Source organism: Panthera uncia (assembly GCF_023721935.1).
Source record: "Panthera uncia isolate 11264 chromosome A3 unlocalized genomic scaffold, Puncia_PCG_1.0 HiC_scaffold_11, whole genome shotgun sequence".
NCBI lineage: Eukaryota > Metazoa > Chordata > Mammalia > Carnivora > Felidae > Panthera > Panthera uncia.
In genome coordinates, this window is record NW_026057578.1 from 67215152 (window position 1) to 67229223 (window position 14072).

Below are 14072 nucleotides of genomic sequence, written 5' to 3' on the forward strand. Positions count from 1 at the left end.
TAAAGGTAATAAACAGGGAGGCAAGACACTGGTAGTGACATTGCATTTCATCATAAATATGGTTTCCTCAACACTTCCCTAACTCCCAGCTTCTATAATATCTTCAATAAAAGAGGGACTTATGATATTTATTTAATTAAACCAGAAATCACTTCCCCTGTGCTTATGCAGATTAGGATCGATTTATATCAATGCAAGTTATCATATCTGCATTTATTTTCCTATGCCTTCAAGTAATAAGCCACTTAATTCCAATGACTAAATCACTAAGTTATTTAAAGTCAACCAAGTTAGCAGTCTCCATTTTGATTCATTTGGGTGCTTTATTTACATCAACATCATCTGACACCCATAGCACTACAAATAGTTGAGAGCTAATTTGGAGCTGTTTTCTCAAAATAAGCAGAATAGTTGCAGAAGTTTCTAGAGTACTTTTCAAGACTGCTACTATTGCAAAGTAAGTTGAAAAGAGGCCCATCAGCCAGGTCAAACTTTCCATATTTGTGAAGCAAAAAAAAGCCATACAGAAAATAATTGAGAAAATGAGTTTCAAAGCTAGGGAGCCTGGAGAGTTTGTGTTTTTCATCAAAATGTATTACATTTCATAAATGCAAGAACAGCTATATTTTGAAATGTAGATTGTTCTCTCCATTACTGATTCTTACTCCACTATACTCTTCAATAGCAAAATAGTTTCTTTTCTGGTTGCTCAATGACTAAAACACCCAGAAATTGCTTTTCATTTTTTTTAAGTTTATTTATTTATTTTGAAAGAGGAGAGAGTGCCAGGAGAGGAAGGGTAGAGAGAGGGAGAAAGAGAATCTCAAGCAGTCTCCATGCTGTCAGTGCAGAGCCCAATGTGGGGCTGGGTCCCATGAACCATGAGATCATGACCTGAGCCCAAACCAAGAGTTGAACACTTACCCTCCTGAGCCACCCAGGTGCCCCCAGAAATCACTTTCCTTAAGATGCATTTCACTGTTTTACATACATAAAGTTGAACAACCAATTTTTACCCAAACCCAGAGGATTCATTCCAAAGAATTCTCAGGCCTGGAACTAGGAATTTGGTGGGAACCTGGTTTATAGGAAGACAAAGATGGCACCATGATTATAACTAGAGTAGTGAGGAATGTGCATGTGTGTACACAGGTACGTGGCTGTGTTATTGTTACAATTTTACAAATTGTTAAGAGACCTTTCGTAATTTGTTATCCACTGCTAATATTGTTTTTATCAGAAACATAATGGTTATATGTTATTTACCTCCCAGGGTCACCATGAGAATCAGATTTGGTAGAACAATAAACGTGAAAGTGCTCAGAGAAGGATAAGGCTCTGTATAAAAACAATGACAGTCTGATTATTTTCCGTGTCTTCCACACAAAAGGTATGGAATCAGCAGCTTTCCCAACAATGACACAGTTCTGCAGTATGTACTGCATGCCATGGCTCAATCAGTTGTGATGGTGACCACCTTGTACATTATCTTCTCAGGGGTCACTGCATTCATGGACTTCCCTAACATGAATGGAGGCCCTGTAAATTCAAGTGACTAAAAGATCCCTTAATTTGCAAGGCATGTTGATTCAGGCTATTAATTGTCATGCTGAATGTAGAGCTTGTTTCTGTTTATCTGAGAAACATTCCATCTTTACAGATCAGTGCTTGCTGGCTCCCATGGTTGGAGTGAATTAAATTTCTCCCTCTTTCAAAATTTTATTATACTTTATATTTTTAGGTATCATTAAATCGATCACCCGAGACCACTCTTCAGTAATCACTGACAGCAAGGCCTATTATCTTAGAAATAATAGCTCTTCTGATGAGGTTTTAGGTTTCTTTCTAAAACTGTTAGGCCAATTCTTTGTTCCTCCTTCCTTCTTCCCTGCTCTGGAATTCTGTGGTGTACTCTGAATGAAATACAGAGTATGGTTTCTACTGCGGAGCTGTACGCTGGGTGCTAGGTGCACTCCTCCTCAACCAGGGTTCCTGCACACCATCTGTATAAGTCCAGGGCATTTTGGGAAATGGGGCAATATGTAGTTTTCTTCATTTAAAACTGTGTCTGCTCACTTTGGGTGATCATCTTGATACTACTGTCAGAAAGCTATTGCCGTCTTTTGTTGGAAAACATCTCATTCTTTCTGGTGAAAGTACAAGAGCTAAGGTGAAGAATTAGCCAGGTTTTCCACTGAGTCCACCAGAAGAAAGCATGTCAAGCCATCCACCATGGGGGCGAGTCTGTGGCGCTTATGGCTGGTTAAGTCATGTAGCCCAGTCTTCCTGAATGTCTTGGGAGGAAGAGCAGGCAGATTAAAAGACCAGGCAGGAAGGTTAATCATTCCTTCTTTCAAGAGCTCTGCATTGTTTTCCTCCAAAAATAAAAATAACAGTTGATATGTGCCCTTTTCCCATCCTCACAACCTAAATTTATCCAACAGAAGCACTGCTCTTGTCTTGTTAGTTTCAGAGTGGCTACTGAGAAAAGTTTTATGTAAATAGAATTCAGAAACACTTTAAAAAACTTTCTAGGTACTAAAGTATCAATTACTAACATTTCTCCTTCTTGCCACGGGTAATAGGTGTATCTCCATTTATAGTATGGTACACTCCTCAGTCAATTTGCCAGTACTACTAATAAAAGCTAATTTACATTATCAAAAGTTCTTTGTGTTGGATCGAATGCTAAGTGCTCTACATGCATTGTCTCTTATCAGCACAACAATATTGCAGGTATTTAACCTTATTCATGCCATTTTGCAGATGCAAAAAGTCAAATCCACAGAGGTTCAGTGCTTTGCTTCTGATTATACAGCGAGTGGCTAAACTCAGACACTCCAAAGTTTGCTCAAGGAAATGTAAGATTTTAGTGTGCTTATAGATGTGACAACGTTGGTACTTCTCTTTCTACTAATTTTCTTCATTTATTTGATGGCCTCTGTCTGTATTGACATCTTTAATACATCCATTTTTAACCTGGAAAATTAATAAATGTTCTTGTCTTTCCTATTTTATTACCAGAGCCAGGATTCTTATAATCCTGAGATCGGGTAAGGAGTTAATAATGATGATGGTGATTTAATCAACAAAGTCAGATGACAAGAGGTGAGACCTACAAACTGCAGCCTAAGGTAGCATTTGCTGCTCCTTGGAGCCCATGAACCAACAGAGAAAGCATATTATGAATCTTCATGGAGACAGCTTTTCCTGTAGGGTACTATTCAGAATATGCTGAGTTACCTCTGACATTACTTGAGGGAAGGTAGTTAATAAAATATCAAGGAAACTCCACAGGAAACCAATTTCATTACCAAAACAGGTATTTGATATACATCACAAGAATCCTCCCAGATTTCATGTTTCCATAAGAGATGGATTTACGCTATATTTTTCTAAACGTTTGCCGCATTTCTTCCTTCAGGGTTGGTGACTATTTTTAAAATGACAACACATCTCATTGTCTCTTTCCAAAGCTCAAGGGGACATGTCACACTTTAGAAAGGCTCTCATGGTATTTTAGCATTTTCTAATAAGGACTTGTGATGTGAAAGTTTATTAATGTTTTAAGGTTGGATACATGCAGATTGCCTAAAAATCTATTGTGTACTCATTATCGAATAGATTTTTGTTACTTAATATAGGAAGCTCTGTATTAGCAGCCATGCACTTTTTGTAGACTTTCAAATAAATGCTTTAATATAACACAGTAAACTCACTCATCTGTTAACTAAGAATTATAAGCAGCCAATCATGTGTTAGTTAAGGCTTTGGACTAGAGCCCACCCTCTGTAACATCGAAAGGGACTGTGGCTCATTTTTGACTCACATCAAATCTGTATGTCTTACGAGGACGTTACTACAAGATGGAATAATGTATCCACTGGCATCAAACCAATGCTAGTAGAAACAGGTCCTCCACTCACCAATATACCATAATAAGGTATATTATTTGTTATACATTTAAAATGTAGACAGGCATTTTGCTAATCACTGGGTATGCATCATCCTCTTTCAATCTTGTAACAACTCTATTCTGCCCATTTTGCAGACTAGGAAATTGAACCTCAAAGAGACTAAGTAACTTCCCCAAGATCAGGAAGGGCTGCAACTCAAACTGGTTCTGACTCCAAAGTTACAGCCAGAACTAATATTAACTCCCTGTTGTGTATCACAGTTCTTACAAAATGCTCTTAAGGGCTTTTCTAATGTGTGGCAATAATCTATTCTATTTTGCTGTTTTTAAAAAAAAATTCCAAAATCACAGATAGGTCCAAATAGTTTACACTGAATGTAAATTGTAGTGTTCTGAAAACCAAGAAATAAAAACCACCTTTTGTTTATTATTTCGTGTCCTACTGATTTCCTGCAAAATTAGTTTGCTGAATAACATTGATTTCCTGGAAAGATGGAATCCTCTGACCAAGACCTTAATACTCCCCACAGCTTGATCAAACTTTAGATGGGCTTCTTCCTGCCCCTAGGCCCTTGGCCTCCCTTTCTTTTGAGCATTTACTTTAGAAAACTTGTAATTTCAAATTTCTTCTCTGACTTTTTGATATATAAATATTTTTAAAAGCCTCTTGCTAGTGTCACAACCCAGGATTCTTTTCCTCAAGAACCTGAGAGCTGTCCCTTTGAAATATAATCTTCAACAATGATAGCTCCCAATCTCCCAATTTCTGTGGGAGGGTAGTAGCCTACCTTGGAAAGGGAGAGGGCCTTGCTCCAAGTTGTAACTAAATCTCCAACCAGGAAGATATTTCAAGGAGGTTTACTTTTTCTTTGGGTGAAGCCAATCAGCAAGCCACAGGTAGTCTATGATCCCTCCACAGATCTCTCCAGTCTTCTTTTTTTCAGTTGAGTTGAGTTTGAAGTGAGCTCAGTTTGAGTTCTGGCCTCCATGTATTACAATAATCTTGAATCTTCCTTGACTACTTAACTTTGTCTAATATATTTTTTGTTTTGACATCACTGCTCTCAGAAATAGGGGAAAAGTGCAAATGATGTCTAATGACTTTCCTGTATTTTAACCATGCAGCATTCATTTTTATTCTAGTTTTCTGAAGAATTAAATTTACATGGGGAAAAAGATGGTTACTACGCTAGAATGTCACACGCCAAAAGCCTCGTAGTCCATCAGTGCCCCAAATCCAGGTGCCTGCTCTGCTCCTGTATGATTTGCAGGGCCCTGATTCTGTGTGATTGGTGCTGACTGTGGCCTGGTGCTCAGGAGATACTCTAGATGTTTCCAAAAATGAAGTCCTAATTATTGCTGTTTTTCTGGCGACAGCTCAAAATTTACATTTTAACAGCAATGTATTGGCTATTATGGCTAATTAAACTTGCTTTTGAATAATTACATAATATATATACAAAATTTAAATGTAGCACAAAATTATCTTCTAATCAGGCTCTAAAAATATGATCTAATAAGCGATATATTCCTTTAAATGATTGTGATTACTTATTTAATGAAAAGATGCACCTTGTTCAGTATACATATCTTTTTTCCTAATGTGGTTAATGAGATCACTTCAATAGAAATCCTTTGATCTTTTCTCAAAATAGCACACTGGAAAACCACTCAAAATTGCATGCTAATTGTAGTAAATTTAACCTAATGAATAGTAATACATGTAAAGGACCTTTTTCTATTAAATTTAAATTTATGCCAGCCATAGAATTATTTAAATGAACATTTAAAAAAATTAATCCTATATTTGTGAGGTACCTGAATTTTAGAACAATCTTTTGCATCCCAAGAAGTTAAAAGCCTACCTTTTCTAAATTAGACAGCTTAGTAGCTCTCTCATGTTACAAAAAGTAACTTAATCTCTCTGAGTCTCCCTCACTATGAAAATACTGCAGAGTTTTGTCTAATAATGAAATATGATAATGTTTATGAAATACTAAGAACAATGAAGAATAGAGAATGAATCTCCAAATGAAAACAAGTTATTACTGTTATCTATCAATACTCATATAACCTGAACCCCAATCAGTGTGATCCAACTGATGAGCAATCAACAGGTATCCTTTGAGGGGCTATAGTGATCACCTTATCCCCATTTGTTTAGCTAATGCTTAAGAGATTGCCACAAAAATGATGATCTTCTTCTTTCATAACTACCCAGATTTTTTTATTATTCAGTAAGTTTTTCTTTTTCTCATTTGACAAAAGTTTTATTTGAAAGTGGCCCATTACCCTATTAGCTCCTTCCCACCCACACACACATACATAACGAGCATAGACAAATCATTCTTAGCATTATAAATCTAAGAGGAAATTGTCCTTCCTAAGCAAGACTCCCAGGAAACAGGAAGCTGGTCCTGTTTCCTCTGTAACAAAAGACCATTTACTTATTCATTAGGAAGTTCCCACACCAAAGAGCATCATTCTCTTCATTTATAGTCTTAAATTATCAGGATAAAAATCATCTCTTCCAGGGGCGCCCAGAAGGGTGCTCAGTCAGTTGAGTGACTCGATCTCACAGTTCCTGGGTTTGAACCCTCTTGTCAAGTGCTTGCTGACAGCACAGAACCGTCTTGGGATTCTGTCTCTCCTTCTCTGCCCCACCCTGCTCTCTATTTCTCTCAAAAATAAATAAACTTAAAAAAAATCACCTCTTCTGATTTCTTCAGGAGTTTTGAGAAAGGGTTCTGTTTAGAAGAGGGGCTCAAAACTAAGATGTATGGACACGTTTAAGGGCCATTTTGGAATGTAAGTAGTTTGCAGGGTTGCCGTTTTGTCAGCCTACTAAGTGAATCACAAATATAAGACTTGAAAGAAATCTATTTCACAGAGCCTTATGTTCATGTGAAAAAAGAGAAGTCTTGCAAAATACGTATATTTACATAATACAAACAGTAATAACAGCAAACACTCATAGCATGTATTATGAACAAGACACTGCCCTACAACATGCTTTCCACATATTTATTTAATCTAACAACACTATCTGTAGTTTGAGGGAAAGGCACAGACGTTGCCAGTCTTTTTGAAAAGAAGTATGAAGAAAAACTCATCCACTTGTCATGTGTCCAGGCAGCTGAAACCAGGCATTTTAGGGCAATGGTGGCCTGTGACCTAGTTATCACCGGCTGCTTTAGATTTCCACCTGTCATTCTAAAAGTTGAGCTTCAATTAGACCTAAATTGTATAGCTATGCTCTCATTTTCTAAAATACTAAGTTTATACCAATGTGAAGTTGTCACCCAATGCTAACCATGCAGGACGGTGTGGCTGGAATCAAGCATCACTGAGTTCCATGTGTTCTCACCCAGGGGGTTGCTCCCAATCCAGTTTCAACATGTACAGTTCCCACCAGGAGGCCTGAATGGTTTCATCAGTTGCCCACCAATTTTCAGCCAGGAAAAGTAACAGCATTATGTAATAGGGAAAAAAATAGCTTGAATATTCTTTTTCTTTATAACTAAATTGGGAAAGTGAAAAGCCACCATTATGCTCTATTTCATGCCAGGCATTGCAGCCGGTGCCTTAAATATATTTGTTTTAATCCTTGCAACAACATGAAAAATAGGCAATATTTTAATGTCAAAGATGAAGAATCCAGCAATCATAAAGAATAACTGACAAAACATCTGGGGAAGAATGAAAGATATCCTTTTGTAGAATGGGACTGAAGGTATGAACTTTCTGTTTTTGTTCCCAGAGCTGAACAGAACAGTGGATGGCAAAGTAGGACTCAATACTACTTGATCAATGTTGAAATCGATAATCCACCAAGTATACAACTTCCCTCTTCATTAAGCGTTATGAGTAGAACCACATAGTAAGTCAAATTTATCAAACACTTGATAAAAGGTATAATTTACTTGTGTTGAGGAAGATGCCAGATTTTTCCTGTGTTATTAATAGCCTTAGGAAGGCACGTACATGAGCATAACCCATTTTCACAAAAGAAACCATTTTTTGAAGAGAGGGTAGGTTAGGGTGATTAGGGAAACTTCATATGTAAATATTAAGGGAGTAGGAAAGACACTCATGTGAAATACAGAGAAGATTTGGGCAAAACATTTTTAAAAGTAATTATGCATCTTTTTACAAAAATATCTTCTTTCACTTGTTTCAGGATAGAAAAAGTGCATAGCAGTTATATCCATTTCTGAATATTAAATTGTTATATTACTTTCCTTAAAAATCAATTTCCCAAAATATGACCTAGTGATATCTAAAATGATTTCTATCAAGTTATGCCTAACAGTATCTAAAGTTAAATAACATCAGCAACTACAATTTTCGTCCATGTTATTTTATGTTGGTATTGATGATGAAAAGCAAGCAAGAAAAACAAATTTAAGAAAAGCATGACATCAGTACATTGAGAAACAAAGATGTGCAGGAGAAGCAATCTATAATGAAACAATATTCAGATTAGAAAATGATTTAAAAAAAAACACCGCTAGACAAAAAAAAAAAAAAAAAAGTTGGAAAAAAAAACCGTATACTCTAAGGACTTCATAAGAAGCTGTCACACAGAGCCAAGTCTGCCAAAAGAGCAACACTGCATGAATTATTAAAGATGGGTGTGAAAAAAATCATAGGGGATGGGACAGAAAAAGCCAATGATAGAAAAGAGCTCTCACTTACAAAATGTAATATAGGAAGAGAAACCATTCATGAAATACACTATCAAGGAGAGGTAAGATCATAAGAAAAGCCTACAAAGAAAGATGACATTGGAGCAACAGAATTTGAAGTTTAAGCCTTAAGAGAATTGATGAATTGAAAACTTGGGAGTGCAGAAAGAAACAAGGAGGGAGAGGATGGGAAGTTCCAGCAGGCTTGGTGCGAGAGTACCGAAGGAGCTGTCATCACATACAGTCAGCAGCTGCTGTGCCTTGTATATTGGACAACACACTCTGATGCAGCGGAACAAAATTAAAATTCGCACAACAAATCCATGCAGGCAGACAAACACGGTTCCTGCTTCATGGAGCTTACTTTCTTGTGGGGGATGCAAGCTGAACATTAATGAACAAGTAACAGATAAGCAAACAAGATTCTGACAGTGGTAAGTGTGGTGAAGAAAATGGGACAGAAAGATTATTATCTACAGTATGGCTGCTGACAAACTGTTCCTCGCTTTCCATCATGCTATAGTATTTAACAAACCCGCACAAATCAGATGAATAAAAAGGAGAGAGGACGACAAAAGGGTAATCTTCTCTTTTTCTCCTCTCTTCTCCTCCCCACCACCTACTGTCCTGTTGTTAGGACCAGTGTCCCCCAAGAAAGGCGGAGGCAGTAAACTAATCTATAAAGAATGGTTAGTAAGACCTATAAGCAATGGCTAGAAGAACTGGATCACTTAGCTGTGGTCAAGAGGAAAAAAAGCAACAATTTTAAGTGCAATTAGAGTTCTCTTACTGAATTTCCTAGGTACACAGGGTAAGGATGCTATATATACATAGAGGATGATAGCCTATACTCAGTCAGCAAAAGAAAGATTCAGACCAGAGGAAAACCAAGTACAGTAAGTACTGTAATTAGTAAGAATCTATACTGTTTTCAGCACTATGTTAACATAGTGAAAAATAATGCAAAAATCAATTTCTCTCAAGAAAATGCTAATTAGGAAAGCAAAATCAAATATAAATATAAACACACACACACACACACACAAATGTACAACGTAACACCAGACTTTGTTTTATGAACAATCCATGCTGGAGGATCTTAGCGAAAACCAGATATAAAACACAATGTCATAATCGGGCATGTGAAAGTAAGAGAAATACAGAAAGAAGAAATTTAAGGAAGGAGAAGGCAAACAAATGGGGTTGATGTAATGGACAAGAAAGAAATAACTATTTTTTTTTTTAATTTTTATTTTTTCATGAACACAGAAAGAGTGAATACCAGTGAAAAAGGGGCAGGAATTTGGCAAAGGGACCTAGGATCATATCATAAAGTGACCATATCTGTCCAGACAACCAAAAGGGAATTGTTGTAGAGACCAGTAAACCAGAGGAATGGAATGGATGATCCTCAGAGTTCTAATCACATTCTGGAGGCTGAAATTTTTGATTGGTGGGATACAGGCCAGAGGAAAGAGGATACGAACACATGTCTGTATCTCCTGACCTTCTCCAGCTGAAAGGTGAGAAGCTCCTTGCTGGCCCCCAGTAGTGGCTCCATGTGCTTAGAGTGTGTGGCTACAGGTCAGTGGGTTGTGATAGTCAAAAGGGACACAAGATATGCATCCTGAACCATTTTTTAAATCCAAATACCAAAATGAATAGATTTAATTTAAAGTGATATTCCTCAGCAGAATATAAATTAGTTATTTCATGGTGACATGAAGTTTTCTTGGATTCTATGTGACAGCTACAGAGGTCACTAGTAACTGAGTGGTTAGTCTCTATTTATCTTACTCGCTTTGTTCAGCTAAACAAGAAAATTATTGAATATGAAGAAACACTGCTTTACAGAGGAAACTAATGGAAATGACCCTGATATTTGGTATTATGAATATCTGAAAGCAAACCCAGCCTATGAATGATTCATTTTCAGAGTTCATAGCCACCACTTTAAAGGTACAGAGCTGCTTTGGAAACAGTATTTATGTGTTAGTCAGTCACACCATATCACAAAGAAGGAGGAGAAATTATGCATCAATAGAGTTAAAATGCCTCAACTTAAATTTAGGGAGACATGGCAAGACTCAAATATTTCTCTATTCAATGTACCAAGGATTCTACCTGCTGTTTGTTTTACTACTGCCATAATACTCTTACTTCTGAAATTCGGAAATTTATCACTTAAGATAATTTGCTGGCAGAATGAGTGGTGGGGACTTTTTGTCAGTAGAAAGGTCAAATAATTCTCCACAATGCAGTGCAATTTTTAAGCTTTACAATTTTACTACAGGTGACCCAAGGGAAAGCCCATTATACCGTTATACACAAAAATTACATTGTGAGTTAATGGAATGTGAACAGTAAGATATCAGCCTTGTGTGCTGTCCCCCACTGCTTCTTCTGAAATACATAATCTTGGTGGGTTTTGTTTTTAAAATTTGTTTTTCAATAAATGTGGGGAAATTTATCCATGTAAAAAGCAAAACCCCTTATCTCACAATAAGGCATTGTTCAATGGGGTGGACTTCTAGATATAAATGCAAGCTTCTTCTAAGGACCAAAGCATGCAACAAAGATTTAGAGTAAAGCAAAAAAAGTAAGAAAAAAAGTCGACTAACCTAACCCACCTGAGCTCGGCTCACAGGGGTCAATGTCCTCATCATCGCTGGGACATTCTGCTGAGGCCACAAGGATGTCATCTGTGGTCTGTAAAAGAATCACATTAAGTAGATTAATTTAAAGGGATCTAACAGATACTCTTATCTTTGTCTCATTGACACATGAAACACATTTGTGTTTTCCTGATAGGTAGAGAAACCCAATTCATTATTTCTCTTTATGACAACACAGAGCCCACATTTTGCAATCTATTTTAGATCTCTCATGAAAGAATTCACATATTTGTAAAGTTGATTACAGCTTATTTTACATAAGGGCACAGAAGTGGTCGTAGCCAACTTATAGATACCCATCCATTCAACTGCACAGAATAGCTGCACACAGTAGCATACAGAGGTTTAAAACAACCTGCCAGAAGCAGATGACTGGAAATTTATTACAACCCTGGAGTGCTACAAAGTATGCATCAGTAGGCTTTATGCAGTACTTGTGTTTAGCTTCCTAAAAGCAGAAGAGCTATAACCTTTTATATTCACTACTAGGTAGAATTTGATGAATCTTTGAGATATAGCTTGTCATTATTAGGAAACACAGATTAAGCAGAGAATATATTTCACTGATGTGTTAAAGGGAAGCAAATATCCATTTAAGGAATTGGGGGTGGGGAGATTTCACACTTGATTCTTATTTTTGCAATATTCAGGTAGCAGATGTCATTTCACCATTGTCCTTTTCATTATTGAGGTTTCATGATAAATGAGAAATGTATAGCAGGATGATATTTTATGGCAAGAGGATGGAGGTGACAGTTTTCTCTGTGACATTCTAGTTGCTTCATTGCACTTACAGCAAAAAAAGATAACCATCACTGTAATAAAAAGCAGAGTATGTAAATCCTAGCAGTTCGTCACATCATCAACACATTTACAAGCACCAAAGGTTGTTCTTTACTGCCACTTACAAGCAGCAGTAAACTCAGAATAGATATTGCATGGAAACTGGGAAGGTTTGCATCAGATTTGGCTAATGCTCAAGTACAGAACTCAACATATATATGACAGAAAATATCTCATTACATTGGTTAAGGATTAAGGGGATTATAATTGTGTAGACAATACTCAGAACACCAACCCTGATGAAATCCTGATTTAAAAATGGAATTACAATAATATATAGAGATCCTATATTAAAGAAAAAAAAGAAATGTGGCATGACTTGCTTTAATTAAGGGAGCACTTAATATAGTCAGAGATTAAAGTATAAATAAATCAATCTCAGGAAAACTGCGCCACCTTGAAAATGATGAAGATAAAAGATGATACACTTTTGTGACAAGAACTCAGCCTGAAGTTTTTCCAAGTGCAGGGACATTGTGCTGCACATTCAAATAAAGAATTTGTTCAGATGCTAAGGCTTCATGAGGTAACTTTAAATGAATACGAGCATTTAAGTAGCATTTTGAGATGGTTTCATGTTATTTTGTTCTTAATTCCCCTGAGAGACAGTTGGGAGACTGGATTCATTTATTTTGCTGCTACTATTTTAAAAGAGGGAGTTCAAAATATCAGTTTTCCTGGAACTGAAACTGTTCATGTCAGTTGTAACTACCAGCAATTGGTGTGATGGTCACGCAGGTATCTTTCATTAAAGTGAGCTTCAAAAGGCAGAATCCAGCCTCCTCTTGGCATGAGCACATTTTGCAGGATAACATCCAAACTGACTTGATAATAGCAAGTTATTGGATTATGAGGTCTTGCAGGTCAATTGTTCCAGTTCACCCCAGAGCAGATTATCTGCCTTTTTTTTTTTTAAAGCCAACCTCAAGTGGAAAGCTACTTTTTTTCTCAACCACAGTAGAAATTCTTTCAAGCTACTTTCAAGGTTACAAAAGAATTTCTCATTTCCTTGAGGAACTTTAACTGTATTCATGAAATCAGTATAGGGTTGTTGTTCTGTTCTTGACAGGGGAAGAGGAGGATGAGAAGGATGAGAATAGATTCTTTTTTTAAAAAATATATATAATTTATTGTCATATGGGTTTACTTACAACACCCAGGGCTCATCCCAACAAATGCCCTCCTCAATGCCCATCACCCATTTTCCCCTCTCCCCTAACCCCATCAGCCCTCAGTTTGTTCTCTGTATTTAAGGGTCTCTTATGGTTTGCCTCCCTCCCTCTCTGTTTGTAACTGTTTTTTCCCCTCCCTTCCCCCATGGCCTTCTGTTACCTTCTCAAGGTAGCCAAATTATGGAAAGAGCCTAAACGTCCATCAACTGATGAATGGATAAAGAAGATGTGGTTTATACATACTATGGAATACTACTTGGCAATGAGAATAGATTCTTTAACCCAGTACTTCGCACCCCAGCAGTGGTATTGCCCCCTTTCTCCTCCTTCACCTGGGGCAGGAGGAGAGACATTTTCAGTTGTCACAACTGGGCAGGGGGGTTGATGGAGGCAGTGTGCTACTACTGGGGTCTGATGAGCAGAGACCTGGGAAGCTGCTGAAGATCCTAAAATACGCATGACAGCCCTTCCACAACAAAGGATTTTATGAGCCACAAGGTCAGTGGTGCAGAGGTGGAGAAACCCTGCTTTAAAAGTGTAACACTTGTTCTGTGCCTTAATTTTTTGTCTGTGAAAAAAATGGAGAGCCTAAGAGTACCTATTGTTGTAAGGATTAGTCACAAAAACAGGACCACACTGCAAATGCTTATAAAGCTGTGATACTATCAACAATTACATTATTGTTATTATTTCAATAAATATAACACTGATTTCATCTTTTCTAGCACTATATTTTTAAATAATATAATTTTAGACGTTAAGCCGGAAGTTGTATGTG

At 37.0% G+C, this 14072-nt stretch overlaps 1 protein-coding gene across 1 annotated transcript in view; it reads right to left on the bottom strand.

The window, feature by feature from the left end:
• Positions 1-14072, bottom strand: part of LOC125936994 (neurexin-1-beta) — a 132130-nt gene that overhangs the window by 12587 nt on the left and 105471 nt on the right. The window contains exon 3 of the mRNA XM_049651463.1: positions 11226-11313. Coding sequence (XP_049507420.1) covers positions 11226-11313 — 88 coding nt within the window. The remainder of the gene's footprint in view (positions 1-11225; positions 11314-14072) is intronic.